Source organism: Gastrolobium bilobum, unplaced genomic scaffold (assembly GCF_033153095.1).
Source record: "Gastrolobium bilobum isolate Gb01-03AN ecotype WA unplaced genomic scaffold, APGP_CSIRO_Gbil_v1 utg11805, whole genome shotgun sequence".
NCBI lineage: Eukaryota > Viridiplantae > Streptophyta > Magnoliopsida > Fabales > Fabaceae > Gastrolobium > Gastrolobium bilobum.
In genome coordinates, this window is record NW_026899433.1 from 99,621 (window position 1) to 117,798 (window position 18,178).

The window sequence follows — 18,178 nt, forward strand, 5'->3', positions numbered from 1 at the left end:
GTGACAGTCATTGTGGCTTTTAAATGCCTCTTCCTCTGGGAGTAAGTTTCTCCTCCACCTGCCCCACCTCCGGCAACAGTCCCCAAAACCCCAGTAGGGTTGTTGGGTAGTTGAGGTTTATTGTGCTCTCGTGCCGTGGGTTGTTCATTCCATTTTCTTTCACTTGGGGACCTCTCCCTAAGTCTATCGCCCGTAGTTGGTAGGTGTGTCATCTTGCTTATAATTGGTTTGTTTGTAATTTCTCATTTCTTGGTAATTTCTTCGAGGAGAGTTTCTATCATGGTATGGGCTTCTATCCCGTTTTCTCTGTGTTTTTTCTTGTTTGCAGTTGGCAACAAACTCTGAGTTTGTCTTATCTAATCAGAGCCAATGGTATATTCTTGAGGTCAAAACAATCTTCTGTAGCGTGACTTATATCTTCATGGAATTCACAAAACTTAGTTTCATCAAGCCTGCCTCTCTTCTTGGCCGGAGAAGGCTTGGGACATTAACAAAGCCAGTTTGGAATACTTCCTTCAAGATGCGAGATCGAGATATGTTGAAAGGTGTACAATTGTCGAATTTTTCCCATTTTTTCTCTCCTTGAACCCCCTTTCGAAATCTCGTTTGAATTCATTGGCCGCGAGCTTTTCACTCAGACCTTTGCGGGATCGTTTATAATCTTCAAGATTTATAAACTTCTTAGATCTCGTATGTAACTCTTCTATGGTCTTTGGAATTTGCTTGGTCAAAGATATGGAAAATGGTCCATCTAGTAGACCGTCAATAATAAGGTGTAAAGAAACTTATGGGTCAAGATCTCTTACCAATAAAACTTCTTCAAAAAATCTGTTGAGGAAATCTCGCAAGGTTTCTTTGGCACCTTACTTCACAGTTTTCAACGCATGTGTAGATTTGTATTGAGCTTTGCTAGTTGCAAATCTTACAAATAATTGGTTGGTGAGATCTTCCCAATTACTGATCGAGTTTGGTGGCAGAGTTGAATACCACCTTAGAGAAACTTCTTTTAACGTAGTTGGGAAGAGACAACAACCTATGGCATCAGGAACGTTATAGGTTATCATATTCGTTTGGAACTGCTCCAGATGTTCCTGTGGTCTCCTTTTCCATTGTATTTTTTCGTAGTGATTTTTATATCCCTCAAAATAAACAGGTCCACAATTTCTGTGGTAAAAGGATGAGCCACTTTTGAAACTATTTTTGGATTCTCTTGGGAGTTTTGGTCTGCATGGTGGTTAGCCTCGTGGCTAACATGAGGCTGATGATCCTCCATCTTTAATTTTCCTTTTTTTGATGGACCGACATCTTTCTTAGAGTGTTCTGGTTCATGATCATTTTCATCAGATTTTTCATTCACGCCAGACTGTTTTTCATACTCTGCCAGTGATTTTTTCAATTTTTCTAACTCTTTTAGTTGTTCATCAATTTTTTGAGTTTGTTGTTGGAAGAGCTCCCAGATTTGTTGATTCGTTGGTGGATCATCTCGCTGAGGAGAAATTGGAGCTACAGAGAAGGCAGTTCTCTGGCGAGATGTCTGTCCTCCATTCTTTTTGCCCATGGAAGCATTCTGAGATTTTGACATCTTCCTCCTGATATCAACCATGTTTTTTATTTGTATAGAGTTGGAGTCAAAATTTATCATTCCCCATAGATAGGGCCAATGATCCATCCAAATCAAATTGGGCTGAGCCTAATTATATACAATTGAAGTGTAGGATGTTTATGAAGAGAAGGAGAGATGGAAAAGGAGCTTGGCGAGATGTTGTATAGCTTTGGCAAGATGGTTTATCAGCACTTTGCGTATCTGGGTAGTTTAAGAGAGACTGAGGGGTACTTGCAAAGGCACTCTGACGCTCAAATCAGTTCAGTATTCAAGGAGGTTCAAGTATTAAAAGAGAGATATCATACTTTTAGCCTCTGTATTTATAATGCTTGAGCGCCTTTGTTTCCCACCGTATTTCATAAGACAGTGTTCATATTTATTGGTGGAGAAGGATGGCCTTTCTCTGGCTATTCCTCGGTGGGCAAGCCTATGTTCAATAGTTGATTTAGTAGATATCGTGGCAAGTAGAAGTTGTCATTCATTCAATGGTTCCTTTCAGGTTAAGTCACGTTTGGTTTGCTGGCCAAGTTGGCAAAATCTCATACTTTCTACACGAGATGAGTTTGCTTTGGTGGCCAAGTCAGGGGGTTCTGGGATCTTGTGCCTTTATGGGATTTGGCCTTTATATCTGCACCTATTTATTTGTAAATGATTCTCATTCTTATTTCCTCATGCTAGTTTGCGAAAAATGATGTAATTCCATATAATAAGAGAACCAACGAGAACAAGAATTAAAATTTAGAATGTGAAATTTATTTTTATTCTACAATAATTGGTAAATAAAAAAAAAACTAATGTGTAAAACGCCCAAAGCTAGGCCAACATTGATGTTGCCATTTTCGCTTAGATGTATGCATTCTGTAGTGATTCAATGGGAAAATTTTTGGATGGCAAGTCCGACGGATGAATGAAGCACTTTTTAACCTTAAAAACATGTGTAATTTTTTTTTAATATATGATTTGTCATTGGAACTCCGCTATGTGTACTTATAGATTTGGCTTGTCCCAAGCCATAATAAAGGAGAAGATAGCAAGCTGGCCCTAAAAAATAACTATTTTTATGAGACGAATCTCTATGTGATTTAGAGGTGTTCATCAACCGATCCAAACCGATTCAAACCGCGAAAACCGAACTGAAAAACCGATAATCGAATAAACCGAAAACCGAAAAATTAAAAACCGAAAAAAAAAACGCAAATTTTAATTGGATTGGATCGGTTTTCAGATGGGTTGATGAAAACCGATCCAATCCAAACCGATCCAATATATTAATTATCCTCTACCTACTTGTCATTCCCAATCATAGCTCAAAAATTTCTAAACTCAAGACCCATTAACTCATCAATTAAACCCAAGAAAAAACTTAGTCACATCTCATCAACTATAATATTGTTTACTGATATTTTTGTATTTTAAATTTTTTTTTTTACAAAGCCAATATATACGAAAGATGTTATTTGCACAATAATCATGAAACTAATTTTAAGATATTCAAAAAACCAAAAACTGATCCAATTCAAATCGAAAAAAATTAGATTGGATCAGATCGGATTTGAAAAAAAATCTAAACCGAATGGATGATTACATGATCAAACCGAAGGGATTGGATCGGATGAGTTTTGCTTCCAAAACTGATTCAATCCAGACCGCAAACACCCCTAATATGATTTGTCATTGGCAAAAGTTTGGGATTAACTTTTCATTATCGGTGAGCTTTATCAAAATTTTAGTTATTTACATTATTTGCCAGATCATATATATTATTAAGGCAGTCTTAAACTTTTCAAAATATTAAGAGCTCGTTTCCTGCTTCCATCCTTATCACCTGTTCTGTTAGACTACTCCGTTGAAACCCTTAACCGATTTTAAAAAAAAAAACAACGAAATTCAGAATTTCCCCAATTTGACACAAAAGTATCAGTAATCAAACACATTTGTATAGACTATAGAGAACATAACTATATAAAAGGAGTAGCATCTAATCCACAATCATTTCATCTACAGAAGGGGCAAAAAAAATTAAAATAGTACTATTTTAATAAATAATTACGAATACATAGCTGTTTTGAAATTATTTACGAATTTATTACACTCATTCACGTTCAAATTAGGAGTGACTATTCACGCTTAAATTATGCGTGGCTCCCAAGGCATTCACGCCTAATTTAGGCGTGAATCATCTGGTATTGACACGTGGCAAAAAAAGTCAACTTACGAATCGTAAAACTTTGAAAAACCATAACTTTTGACTCGAATATCTGAATGAGGTAATTTTTTTTTTTGATTCCACATAACTTTTCGAGATCTACGCAATGACATCTCATTTGATATATTTTATCTCCCACAAACATTATATAGTGTATTACCAAAAAAATTTAAAAATTATTATTAATAAGAAAAACAAAATAAAGATTTAATTTGTGATTTAAACTCAAAAATTAATTTGAAAAATCTGTATTAATAAAGAAAATAATTAAATAAATATTCTAAACACTTGGTAGAATATTACATAAATTTGAACATATTTTAATAATTAATTATGAATAAGTTGCCGTTTTGAACCTAATTACGAATATATTGCACTCATTCACGCCCAATAATAGTACTATAACATTAAATTCAAAATTCAAATAACCTCCAATAAGTTGATTGCATTTTGTATTTAATAGGAATTGATTGTGTTTTATATTTAATAGGAGTTGATTGCGTTATAATTTTATGAGTTGGTTACAGATTGTCGCCAATTCAAATAAATTTGCTGGAGGTTATTTGAAATTTGAATTTTGAATTTAATGTTATAGGAGTTGATTATGTTTTGTATTTAATAGGAGCTGATTGCGTTTTGTATTTAATAGGAAATTTGGTGCCATCTTATTTATAGATGAGTTAATCTACTTTGGTGCCATCTTTATAATATCACTGTTACAAAATTGAATTGTGTTTGTGAGAGATAAAATATATCAAATGAGGTGTTATTACGTAGATCTCGAAAAGTTATGTGGAATCAAAAAAAGAATTACCACATTCGGATACCCGAGTCAAAAGTTATAGCCTTATAAAATTTTACGGTTAAACTATTAATTTTTTGTGCCACGTGTCATCACCAGACGAGTCACGTCTAATTTAGGCGTGAATACCTTGAGAGTCACGTCTAATTTGGGCGTGAATAGTCACGCCTAATTTAGACGTGAATAGTCACGTCTAATTTGGACGTGAATGAGTACAATAAATTCGTAGATAGTTTCGAAACAACTATATATTCGTAATTATTTATTAAAATAATAATATTTTAATTTTTTTGGCAACGATAGGCCCTGTTACGGTACAAAAGCTATAAATTCCACCAAATTGGTTCTCTGAACAACTATAAGATTTTGAAAGGTAATTTTGGTGTTGGATTCCGCTTCTGTAGTCCGAGCCCTGAATAACAAACATAAGTTAATCAAATGCAACTAATTAATTAACTCCAAGAAATGCTGCATTAACTCCAAGAGGAAGCAATTTTAGTGATCGGGGCTTGATTTTAGGTAATGCCTGGCAGTTGATGCTCTCACATTTAATGTGTCGTAATTTTATTTTCTCGTGGGCCTTTTGGTCCCAACTTTTACCCAAAAATAAAAATAAAAATGGCCGAATGCTATTTCATAGAAACAATTCAATGAAAATGAAGGAAATATGTTACAGGCCTCAGATAATTTGGACACGTCATAATCTGAAATCAGATAATCAGTCAATGTCAGCAATATATCAAGACATCACTGGCCTCACCCACTATAAATTTTATAATGGTCATTTAACATATCCCCTTTAAATATAATAATTGAGTAATGATATGCGATTCACTGATCGATTCATTTACGGTCGCTATAAGGTTTAGTGTACTTTTCAACTTAAAATTTTAAAAGAGGAAGCTTTTCTATCCTCAATGTGGAAATTCTTTCTCGAAATACAGAATCCAATGATATTTGTTTAAAAAAATTAAAGTACAACGCGATTTAATACTTTTTACTTCGGAAATATTATTTTCGTTTAACACATAAAAAAAATGGGTGAAATTAATTAAAAAAAAGATAAAGAAAATAAGTGAATCTTATTCGTTTTTTTACATGTTACATGAAATAAATTATCTTATATAATATGAAAAATAATATTTCCTTTTATCTTTTAAGATTTCTGTTATTTATTAAATTGAGTTACAAAATTTTATTAAAAAAAGAAAACAATCCTTATCTCTTTATTATCCTAGCTTTATTACATATCAAACAATACTTGTATTATTATAAGTTTATTTTATTTTATCTATGAATATCATAAAATATTTAGTCATGCGCATTAGCTATTATTTATTAACAGCATGAAAAAGTGTCTTCTAGCTCAATTATTTCTAGTATATGTTCTGTTTGTATTGTCTCCAAACATGCATCAAATGCAATAATAATAATAATAATAATAATTTGAAAGAAAAGAAAGCACATAATAAAAATGGAAGAAATCAAGCTTACCAAAAAAAAAAAAAAGATAGGAAGAAATCACTTAGTTGAGCCGGGGGACGATACGCAAAGTAATCTCCCAAAAAGGAGAGAATCAAAGAACCATACATGGGGGCCTGTTGAGCTTGAACTTTATGTGGTTATCACTGTAATCTCTTTGAGAATAATAGAAAAGAAAGAAAGAAAGAATGCAGACACCAGAGAGCTACAGATGAAGAAGTCCTCAATCACACAAGTTCTAATCTAAAGCAAGTAAAAATGAATCTATATTCGTAGTGGACAAGCAAGGAAATAAGTCAAAGAGAAAGCAATTTTACTATTTTAGTGCCTCATTCCATCTAAAATATCTCGTGAGCCAGTTACCAAATACGGAAATACCTATGTGTGGATGGACCCTCTAGTCTTGCTGGTGTTAGGGCCTTAGTTAATGCTCTCACATTTACTGTGTCCTAATTTTATTTTCTCCTGGGCCTCTTGGTCCCAATTTATACCCAAAAAAACAAAAGGCCGAATGCTATTTCATAGAAACAATTCAATCAAAATGAAGGAAATATGTTATGAATGAGGCCTCAGATAATTTGGACACGTCATTATCTAAAATCAGATAATCAGCCAATGTCGGCAATATATCAAGACATCACTGGCCTCACCCACAACAAATTCTATAATGGTCAACATATCCACTTTTATACGACTTTAAGTTAAAATCTATTTTTAAATTAAAATTAAAAAAATAAAAGCTGATTTGATTGATGATTGTATAAAATTATTTTCAAGATTTGATGATTGAACAAAAATACAACAATCCTTATCCCTTTCTTACCCTAGCTTTATTACATATCAAACAATACATGTATTATTATAAATTTTATTTTACTTTATCTATGAATATATTAAAGTAGTTATTATTTATTAACAGCGTGAGAAATTATCTTCTAACTCAATTATTTCTATTATATATTCTGTTGTATTGTCTCCAAACATGCATCAAATACAATAATAATACTAATAATAATAATTTGAAAGAAAAGAAAGCACATAATAAAAATGGAAGAAATCACTTAGTTGAGCCGGGGGTCGATACGTAAAGTAATTTCCCAAAAGAGACTTGAATTTTAGGTGGTCATCAGAGTAATCTCTTTCAGAATAATGAAAGAAAGAAATAAAACAAAAAATGCAGAACCAGAGAGCTATAGATGAAGAAGCCCTCAACAACGGCTCTGTAATAACAGCGCACAAGTTCTAATTTAAAGCAGGTAATTTTAAGGTCTCTGAGGAAAAATGAATCTATACCCGTGGTGGACAAGCAAGGAAATGATTCAAAGAAGCCGCCTTGTACTTTTTTTTTTTTTTTTTTGGTATCCTAAGCCGCCTTGCACTTTTCAAACAAAAGGAGTCTCACGAGATTTTTCGAACTATTAGGACGAGTGCTACGCACGCAAAAATTAGAAAAAAAATTATTGGAAAGATAATATTTATAATTTTTTCGTTTATAAATTTTTACAACAAAATTTTAATCATTAATTTTTATTAATTTGATAACTATAAATTATTGAGAATTAATAATTAATTAATAAATATGATTTAATAAATTATAATCGTCACATTGATAAAAAATCAACAATTGAAATTTAGTTGTAAAAATTTGTAAATAAAATAAATTATAAATATAATCTTGGGTAGCGAATTTCTCAAAATTTGACATGTGGAATTTTTTGTTCTGACGTGGCATATTTCGCTACACTGTGTAGCGAATTACTTGCATACATAATTCGCTACACTGTGTAGCGAATTATGCCGCGTGACATGTTGACAAAATTTACTGTTGATGTGGCAGTCTGATAATTTTTTTGTTCAAACGTAACAAAATGGTTACTCTCCCTCTCTCTGACGGCTTTGTTTAATAGCGACCAACACGTGCTAACAATTTGAAGTTATTGTCGTCATTGAATGTTACTTAGATTTCTCGTTTGGAGTTTTCTAATCCTTGTAGTAGTTCCCGAATAAACTACGTCTCCTCGGATTTGAGATAAAATTAATTTAACTTTCTATCAAAGATTTTTTTAAAGATAAAGGATTTATCCGGTAAATAAAAATAAGTTATATTCGGTGAGTCTAAAAAACATTATTTTGGAGTGAAAATTAAGATGATTTTGTAAATATATTTGTTGCGATATATAGTCCCACATTGATTGGATGGGCAACTAATATAGCCTTTATAAGGCCTTGGGCACTCCCACCCCTTGAGCTAGTTTTGGGGTGGTGTATCCCAAGGTTCTTTACATGGTATCAGAGCCTCACCGTCCCCCGCTTTAAAAAGTGGAATTAAAATAAATAAATAAAAAAGCACAAAAGGTAAACCAAAAATTGGGCCTATGCAATTCGACGCTTCTAGCCCAAAGGGCTCTTGCGTGAGGGGGCGTGTTGAGATATATAGTCCCACATTGATTGGATGGGTAACTAATATAGCCTTTATAAGGCCTTGGACACTCTCACCCCTTGAGCTAGCTTTTGGAGTGGTGTATCCCAAGGTTCTTTACAATATTGTAGGATTATATTAATTTTTATCATTATAATTTTTTAATCTTGTGTTGTAAAATAACATGCAGAAACCAAAAAGATTGGGAAGAAAGAAAAGAGTGACACGCAAGATTTACTTGTTCAGAAACTTGTTTTACCAAGTTTCCTACATCAAGGGTCAATTAGGGATTAAAATCCCTGGTACTTGCACTATAACAGAATAAGAGTTTGAAACAATATACACAACCAATCAAGAAACAATGTTTGCAAAGAGCCCAAATAAAACCCCAAATAACAGAGTACAGATCAGAAACCCTAATCAACATGTATCAAAGATACTTCAGAAAACTCAATAGAGAAGAGCAACCACAAACATGCAAACTCAGTTGTGGTACCAGAACCTCCTCCAAGATCCAAGCTTTCAGTTCACTTCTTGATGTCTTCAAGAAGCCACCACCGAGATCCTCTTGTTCGTGAATCAACACCAAGTTCCAATACTGAACCTGCACTCACAAAAGGGAACCAGAACCAAGAAGAAAGCTCGAAGGAAAGGGGGTTAGCAGATCAGATTTCTGGTTTCAGGAGAAACCCTAACAGAGCTCAACACAAAAGGATTTCTTGCAAGTGAATATCGAGAGAGAGATAGCAAACAACAGAATGAATGAGAAAGTGCAAAAGGCTGATATCATATAGTAGTCAAAACACATAGCTTCACTCATGCAATTAAAAAGAGAAGTATACCCCTACTTATAATATGCTTAACATGTTCAACAATAAGGCTACTTATGGAAATATACCTATATGAATATAACATCTTGTAACACAAAACGACATTATTTTGAGTTTCCTGCACATCATTTTATCTCTGGGAGAAATACTTTCCCTTTTTTTATTTTAATGATGACAATGATGAGAAAATAAGTGTATTCTTTAAAATGCGTCAATTTCTAAAATGAGTGTATTTTAAATTTATTGGCATGCAGAACTGCTATGTAAATTCTATAACCAAGAAGGTGGCCTCCATCACTGCTCAAAAGCGTACAAATTCGACATTGGAGAGTGGATTTTCGTTCAAAAACGGCGTAGTAACAGGTAGTGGACAGGTTTATCTCGGAAGAGCATGGGGAGAATATTCCAGAGTTGTTTACTCTTACACCTACTTGGACACAATAGTTCACCCCAAAGGATGGAGTGATTGGGGTGACAAAAAACGTGACTTGTTAGTATAATGCAACATGGTTTGAATCTTTGTCTTTTACCCAAATTAAGCAACGAAGGGCTGATTCTGTGTTTGTTTGTTTGTGTGTGTGTGTTGCAGGAGGGTATATTATGGAGAATACAAGTGTAGTGGGCCAGGGGCTAACTTGACTGGAAGAGTGCCCTGGGCAAGAATGCTAACGGATGAAGATGCCAAGCCTTTTATTGGGATTCACTTCATTGAAGGGGACACTTGGCTCATTAGTCCCTTCGCCTATCCAATTTAATCCTGCTTTTACCCATCAAGGTGCGCTTCCCTAATACCAATCAAAGGAGATCGAGACTTGAAAATTAAGCTATAAATGATATTCGTATTTACAACCCGATATCCCACTTCCATCATAATTGCTCTGACTTGTATGGTCTATCAAGAAAACAATAAAATAAATTTCAAACTGAATATGTGGTCGAGATAAGACCTAGAAAATTTGGTTATATGGAAGTTGCTGGTCATTGGTGAGAGAGTGGGGGTTTTCTTTGAAGATGCTGACTTCTGAGTATTATTGTTACTTAAAAAGATTTTTTCCGAGAATCTGTCAAAAGTTTTTGATTTGTAAAACTTCCCAAAATTTACTTAAATTCTATTGGAGGTTTTGGTATCCTCAACGTTTTCTCCTGCTTCAACTACTTCTACAAATGGCTTCATCATTCTACTTCACATTTTGAACTTCTATGGCTTACCTTTTTTTTTTCCATGCATATATCTTACACTAATCTAATAAGGAAAATGCCTGACTGAATTTTTTTATTTATGAAATCAGTTACGTATGCCTTGTGTTCGTCGGATAAAGAAAATCACCTACATATTTTAACTGCTTGTATTTATTCTTTTACCTGCCATTATACATGAATTTTGAACTATGGACATATTTGCAGTATAACTGTTGGTGCATGTAACAATGTCCATTGCCTTATCTAATAACCAAACCACGAAACATAAGATGATTTGATATTTTTAAGTGTTTTCTGAATATCTTTGTACCTTGGTAAAGTGGCCGTGAAGGATGGTAAGGAATTTGAGAATGAAGTGAAATGGGGGATTGACTTGGCATCTGAGCAAAGGTATTTTTCCAGTTTGTATTTTCAAGTTCTTGTTGACTTGGGGAAAATGATATCTAGTGTGCATGGTGTTTATGCAGATGCCTTTCTGCATCTAGTGGACAAGGTTTGTGTTCCTCTTCTATACCTACATTTTTTTTTATGAACTTTTTACAAATTTTCTAGTTCAAGTTTTCCCAATTTAGTCTCGACCTGCATTTAATGCTTTCCCCTTTTTACCCTGGACATTGGTTGCTTTCTTGATATATATATATATATATATATCCCCATGGGATAAGGCTTTTCAAGTCTTAGAAGAGACCTTATGGTCGATGACAAATAGATATCTGTACAAGCTTCTTTTATCCACGTTTTCGTGATTACTTGTTATTTCAGCAAGACCATGATCTTCTTGGTTTCACAGTGCTTTAGGTGGTAGATTTCACGTGTGTTTGTTTGGGTGAATGTTTGTAAATTTTACTTTGAATTATTTTAATTTTAGGAAATTTAAATTTACCACCTCTTATTAACTCTATTATTACCACCAAGAAATTATACTTTTATTCTTTGAGCTTCTTCAAGATTTTGACGTTAAACAAAATAAAAAGTAGAAATTCTAAGTTTGGACTTGTTTTTAATTTGACCTTAAACAAAACAAGATTTAAATTATACTATTTTATTACCACCAGTTGCCCCTGTTCTTTGTCTTGTTTCAATTAAAAAATAGTTTGGACTTGTCCAAATTCACAAGTTGTCCATATGATCAAATCTCATTAACCTAACAAAAAGACGTGATGCGAAAATTGGGGTTGACCCAAAAATTACCAGCCTAGACCTGTGAGCCAGACCCAAATTTACAACTGTAGGCCTGTAGTCAGAATTCACAAACCTTTTCTTTAAAGGAGATTTAAACAGCCGCTGAGTGTCAAACAAACCGCCACGAAAACCCAATTTTCCCGTATACACTACATACAGGTATAGGTGGCAAAGTGGGTGCCCCGTCCCGCCTCGCTCCACCCCGCCATCAACCCGCCAAAAGATGAGTCAGTCTGTTCCGCCCCGCTTTTGAAAGTGGGCTGAAAAACTCAGCCTGCCCCGCCCTGTTTGGCGGGTTGGACGGATTGGCCCGTTAGCCCGAGCCTATTTTACACTGATCCGTCACGGCCCACCTATGCCTGCCATCAACCCGTCAAGAAATGAGTCCACCCCGCCCCACTTTTGAGATGAGTTGAAAAATTCAGCCCGCCCCACCCCATTTGGCGGGTTGACTCGCCGAGCCGAGCCCGTTTTGCCGGCTGTACATACAGGCATGCATGTCTCTCCACCACCAACATATTACATATTATTAACATGCACTTTGCTAACCGTCTAGATCTTCATAATTTCCATTCACAGTCCCCTATAATAGACGACAGTAGTCTTACATTACACGTGTTGCTTAACTGGAAAAAAGGAATAAAGGACGATAATATTTAATATTGTTATGATGGGAATGAGGACCAACTCGAGTACAATAAACACCACGCATTCGCAAAACTAGACTAGCTTGATACCTATAAAATTACAATACAAAAGCATCAAACTTTAATATAAATGCCATCATGTCTAATTATTTTTAAGGCCAAATGCAATACTCAGCTAATTTCCAGGGTTTGGTCTCCTCGATGTGATCATTCAAGAAACTCAAAAAGCAATCAAGTCCTTTATCTCTTCCTCTTTCCACATCTGACTCTGTAGCAAACATTCATGATGACATCTTATTAAGGCTTCTTATTAAGACTTGATTCCACTATCATGAACACCCACATGAGACCTTTCACAATCCTTACCATACCAATTGTGATAGTCAGATAATATAACCACCATCAACAAAGTCACCAATTCCCACATCCATTAATTGCTCTTTCTTTGTTTCAGCCACAACCACTAGAGTCTCCACCTCCTCCCTCAACCTCCACCACCATAAGGTGCCTAAGCTCGCAGCCATGGCCACCCTCTCAACCCATCTTTCTTTTCAAACAACACCGAACACCGTGTCATCCACCACGAACCTCACCACCATTCTAGACCAAACTTTGGTTGTCTCGTGCAGTCCTAACAGAAAAAACACCCTGCTTAAGAGGCTTCTCTCAACACCATAACTCGGGTCAGAGTCATAAACTCCAGCTGCAATGCTTCCCTCAATCCCCAAACCAACGAAAACTTGGAACATGCAAAGGAGAATATATCCACGCTGTGTGGAGACGAGGTTGTAGAACAGAGCTACAAGATGACTCGCTGAAAAGGGTGAATTTACCCGTTAAACCATGGATTAGGGTAGCCACTTGTTGCCTTGCTAACAGTTGTGCAAGTAATGCGCGCAAGTATACGCGACAACAAGTAATATAGGGCTGTTATAAGTCCCAGTTATCGTTTCCACAAGGATCGTTGACGTTTTGAAATGACTAAAATTTATAATTGCTTAAAACTGAGTTACTATTTGAAAATAAAAGAAATAAAATTATAAAGTAAAAATAATTTAGAATGGACCTAAAACACTACTGTTCACTTTTCTTTTAAAATTTTCTGAAGTACTTTCCTAAGTTATAAAATAAGGAGTAAGAATGAAGCAATTTTAATGACAGATGTGACAAAGATTTTGGAAACAGAACAAAGATTGAAATATGAAATAACAAAGGAAATTAGAAATCTGAGTTGATAAAGAAGTTCAAAAAGGTGGGTTGAGTTCTGGCTCTCCTTCCCCACAGTGCTTGAAAAATAATTTGATTAACAAAAAAACTCATCATAAGATTCTCAGTTAACAGAACTGTATTGTTAATTTTAATCTCTTAAAAATTATTTTATCCCAAAGTTGCCCACTTCCATATCTCTATGCCAAGTTGGATTAGGACTCTTGAGACTCAGGTCCAACATTACATGAGGTCTCATTCATTTCTGAAATGAGATCCCTTAGATGATTTCTCATCTAAGTCCATGTGTCTAATGCAGAATCCAGAGTTAGTTGTTTCTCAACAACTAAATACTAACCAAACCTCTGACATTCGGCCAAAATGCAGATAATTTTAAACATTAGAAAAAGCATTAAACAACTGAGATATAAAAATGAAAACCAGAAAACCAAACGTTTAACAAGCACTGAGGTTTGGGTATCACCTAAACCCAACCTCTAAAAAGTTAGCCACTATCTATATGGATGAAGCTTACAAACAGTAACAGAGAACTACAGAAATCACAAAATAAAAATTCTAAAAACTAAATTACAGCACTGGCCTAACAACCGGCAATCTCAGTGCGGTAAAGACATGCATCAAGTTCATCAAATGAACCAGAATCTCATTACAAAACAGAACTTAAAAGAAAATAAAATAAAAATTGTTCAGAAAACAAAAACTAAAAAACAGTAAATCAGAACCAGAAGAGAGACACATGACTCACTCCTCAGTCCCTTTTTATAGGGCTCATTTCCTTCTTTGCACGATTTTCTTCTCCAGCTCAGCAGGGGTTACGCAATTCTCGCGCGTTGCAGGCAGGTGGTCCCCAGCAGCTCCCTCCTCAGACAATCCGAATGGAATTTTTTGCTCATTTAACCCGTACGTAGACTTGCGCCCATAAATCGCTCCAGTCTCCACTCTCAAAAAGTATCCAGCTCATCCACTCAGCAAGAGGTTGTTGTTTTGACGTTTTCTGTATAAGGAATGGGTGACTAGGGTTTGGTTAATCTCTCAATGAACCGTGGTTGAGGGTTAATCTTGACAAATAAACCGAATACAGAGAACGGTTTGGCTTTGCAAATCGATTTGTGGCAAGGAACTTTGGATGGGTGGTGTGGATTTGTGGTCGAATGATGGTCGGTCTTTGTCGCACAATGTGTGCTAGGGTTTTCTCTCAGCCCTTTTCTTCTCGTTTCTGACTCTGTCTCTTTCTTTCTATCCCTATCTCTTTCTTTCTTTAATTTTCCTTCATCTGGGCTTTTTGATTGACAACAGGTCCAGCCCATATCTTTTCTTCTTGCTTTTCCTGATGAATGTTAACAAAATGGGCCTGTAAAATAACAAGTTTAAGCCCATTAGCACTTAAGCCCATTAAATTTCAGCTCAACATGAATTTTTGGGGTATTTTAATCACAAAAGTCATTCATTTCTCACCAATTACACTCTAAACCATATGTTCTAAGTCTCATTAAAGAGACTTATCACACCCCCAAACTTACATTGTTACTTGTCCTCAAGGAGCAAATACAATGCAACATCATAATTCTTTCAAAAGAACAGTTCCTTAACAACAACAAAACTTTTATTTCACATAAAACATGCATCACCAACAGAATTCTCAGAATCTACCTTTTTCAGTCAAACACACCACTTTGAATCACTCGCAAATATCCACTCTGCTCTTTTTTTACTTTTCAAAAGATTAAAACAAGCATTAGTTAAAATGATCAGTTTCTCAAATCAGTTCATTCTCCATTCAAAACTTTCACAGGATCAGTTCTTGACTTTCACTAAAGGAAATGCAGTTAACTCGCAAAAGTTTATGCCTCAATCAGAGAAAAGGATTGCAGTTAAAGCATACAAACAAAATCAATGATCAGTGTAACTTCAATGTTCAAGTGTAATCAGTGGCAATTGAACAATAACAAGGGAGACCATAACGCATCAATTCATACACAGAGAACCATATCTTCACAAAAGGCAAATGAGAATGGCTAAAACTCTCTCCTCATATGTGTTCATCACTCAATAGTTCAGGGAGCTGTTTAGCTTACACCTTTACTGGGAATAGCCTCAACATAGGCTTGATAAGACGCTTTGGCTTTTAAATGTCACACAAATTGGACTTCAATCAGAAGGTCTTCATGGGTTGTATCTTGACTTGGTTAAGGTAGGAAATTTATGGATTAATTGTTAACTCAGCTATGATGGACAAGGGGTGCAATCAGCATTTTACTAGACACTTCCATGGCTGCCAAACTTTTTATTCTTTTGTAATCTTTTTCTTTTTTTTCATTCTTTTCTTCGAAAACATTCTTTCTCTTTTTTTTTTTGGTGTACACTAACACCTTTTTCTCTTTTCTTTATCCTCAGCCATGGAACTGAATTCATTTTCAATGAATTGCAACTTCACAAAAAAAATTTATTCCATCATCACTAAGTGGGAAAGTGGTCATGGGATGGGAAAAATGAGGGAGTCCAAAAGATTAAGCTACAGGCTCAAAGTGGGTTAACAAAGACAAAAATATTCAAGGTTGGCTTTTGGCTCTAAGGGTTAGTCAGAAAAAAAAAATTTGCCTTCTTCATCTTGAAGCTTAACTCGTGCCTCACCTAATTACCCAGCATCAAATCAAATTCTGTTTCTTCTATCCCAGAAAGGAACCTCAGAAAAAATTTCAACTGTTTATGGATCAAATCCTCACTAGGCTAGCTAGACTTAATCACCAACTCACTTGCCTTTTGTTTCAACTTCATTTTCTGCCTTATTCATTTTAGCACTCAGTCTCCCAACTATTTTTTTTTTCTTTCACTGCCCTCAATCCACTTGTCAACTTCCATCACACCTTTCAAAAATTTTCTTTTTCTTTTACAAAAATTCAATCCAATCCTCTAATTAATCCACCAAACAACTGCTGAATTCTAGCAATTCCTTCCTACATTTTCTTTTCTACCTCTACTTTAACAACAACTAATCTCTACCTAACCCAAAACAACCAAACCAACAGAAAACTTCCTACAAATCTAAAAACAACAAATCCAATCAAAACAGCAAAAAAAAAAAAATTCCTTAAAACAGCAACTGAAACATAAGAAAGGAAATAAAAAAAAAATTCTAAAGAGCAAACATGGTTTATGGTGCACCAGCAGAATACTCTCCCCCAAACTTAACTTCAACAGTGTCCTCACTGTTGTGCCTCAAACAAGTTACACAAATGAAAATTTTACAAGTAAGATCAGTGTAACCTGAGGCCAGAAGAAGTTCTGGCCTATTCCTCCTGATAATCTGAGTCACCTGACTCAGATTTATCCACATCTTCAGATTCTGATTCAGAAGATTGCATTTCTTCTTCTTCTTCATTGTCACTCACTTCCTCCATGGCAGCTTTTGTTCTTGGCCTTCCCCTCTTCCTTGAGCTAAATGGGTGGCCATGTCCCTTTGTAGGTAGAGGAGTTGTCTCTTGCCTTGTAGGTTGGGGAGGAGGAGGATTTCTAGCAGCTTTTGTCATGACCTCTTTTACCTGTGGATCAACAAATACTGAAGAAGGTGGCCATGTTAAATCATCAGGAAATGAAGGTAAACCAGGAAAATTTGCAAAAGTATTTTTCAAAAAATCATTCAAGACTCTGTCCCTCCCAACAATGTAATCATGAAATCTGGCTCTATTATACATAAAAGTGTAAAATTGATCATAAGTTTTCTCAAACAGCAAGTCCATTTTTTTGTTATGATCTTGCATTTGCATGAGCACTTTATGTATGTGAACCAGATTATTATGTAACCAGCCTGGGAAAGGCTGGTCTTCAGTGGGAGGGCCTATAGTCTTCAGGTGCTTTGCAATATTTTCAGCCCTCTGTTGCTGAGAACTTGCAACATCAGGGACAAATTTCCCTTTCTTTTCTGGCTTCAACTACCCCTTTCAACTTTTCTTTTCCTTCTATTTCCAACTTTTCTTTCTCAACAGAGGGTGCAGCAATGCCCTTTTTAATTTAGTAATGATTCGCAGAGTTATAGCCTCACTAACTTTAAAGAACACATCAGCTTGGTTTGCTGTGACACCCTTTTTCTTGCATAATTGTGATATGAAGCTAGGGAACCGTAGCTTGCCTTTCCTACCCCCAGCATAAGCTCCAATTCTCAAAAAAACTAATTTGGCAGCATCTACTGGTTTCCCAACCAATAAACACCACAACAAAACAGCTTTATCCTTAGTCACTAAATTTACATAAGAAGTAGGAAGTTTTGCAGAGTATAGTTCTTTTCCTTTATCTCCCATTCAGCCCCAGGGACAGCTATGACCTCTAATATCTCAGCCATGAAAGCAAGATCATGCTTCTTGACATACTCGGCAAACTCATCTTTAGAGGCCTTAGGTAGGGAAAAGAATTCCCTAATAACCTTGGGTTCAAAGGAAACTTTAATGCCTCTGACACTAACCTCAGTTTGACTTTCATTCAAGATTTCTGCATAAAATTCCCTCACCACATTGACATTAGATGTCCACTGCACCATGCAAATGGACTTTCTGTTCCTTAAATGAACGAACCACCTAGATTAGCAA

General features: G+C 35.3%; 1 protein-coding gene, 2 non-coding genes and 1 pseudogene across 3 annotated transcripts; 1 reads left to right on the forward strand and 3 right to left on the reverse strand.

The window, feature by feature from the left end:
- The first annotated feature begins 1,738 nt into the window (after positions 1-1,738).
- Positions 1,739-10,097, forward strand: LOC133290425 (probable pectinesterase 53). The gene is made up of 4 exons (XM_061488506.1): positions 1,739-1,885; positions 1,995-2,117; positions 9,597-9,832; positions 9,932-10,097. Exons 1-4 carry the CDS (start codon positions 1,739-1,741, stop codon positions 10,095-10,097), a joined length of 672 nt encoding a protein of 223 aa, XP_061344490.1.
- On the reverse strand, positions 6,131-6,247 carry LOC133290432 (small nucleolar RNA Z107/R87). The gene has a single exon (XR_009748671.1). It is a non-coding gene; the product is annotated as a small nucleolar RNA Z107/R87 (small nucleolar RNA).
- LOC133290431 (small nucleolar RNA SNORD34) lies at positions 6,656-6,742 on the reverse strand. Its single transcript, XR_009748670.1, has one exon. It is a non-coding gene; the product is annotated as a small nucleolar RNA SNORD34 (small nucleolar RNA).
- Positions 10,098-12,668: 2,571 nt separating the features above from the next.
- LOC133290426 (uncharacterized) lies at positions 12,669-17,335 on the reverse strand (annotated as a pseudogene).
- Positions 17,336-18,178: the final 843 nt, after the last annotated feature.

Coding starts and splice junctions, on each gene's coding strand:
- LOC133290425 (XM_061488506.1), top strand. CDS start 1,739: ATGGAAAAGGAGCTTGGCGAGATGTTGTATAGCTTTGGCAAGATGGTT. Junction 2,118..9,596: donor TTCAGGTTAAGTCACGTTTG/GTTTGCTGGCCA, acceptor ATTGGCATGCAG/AACTGCTATGTAAATTCTAT. Junction 9,833..9,931: donor GGTGACAAAAAACGTGACTT/GTTAGTATAATG, acceptor TGTGTGTTGCAG/GAGGGTATATTATGGAGAAT.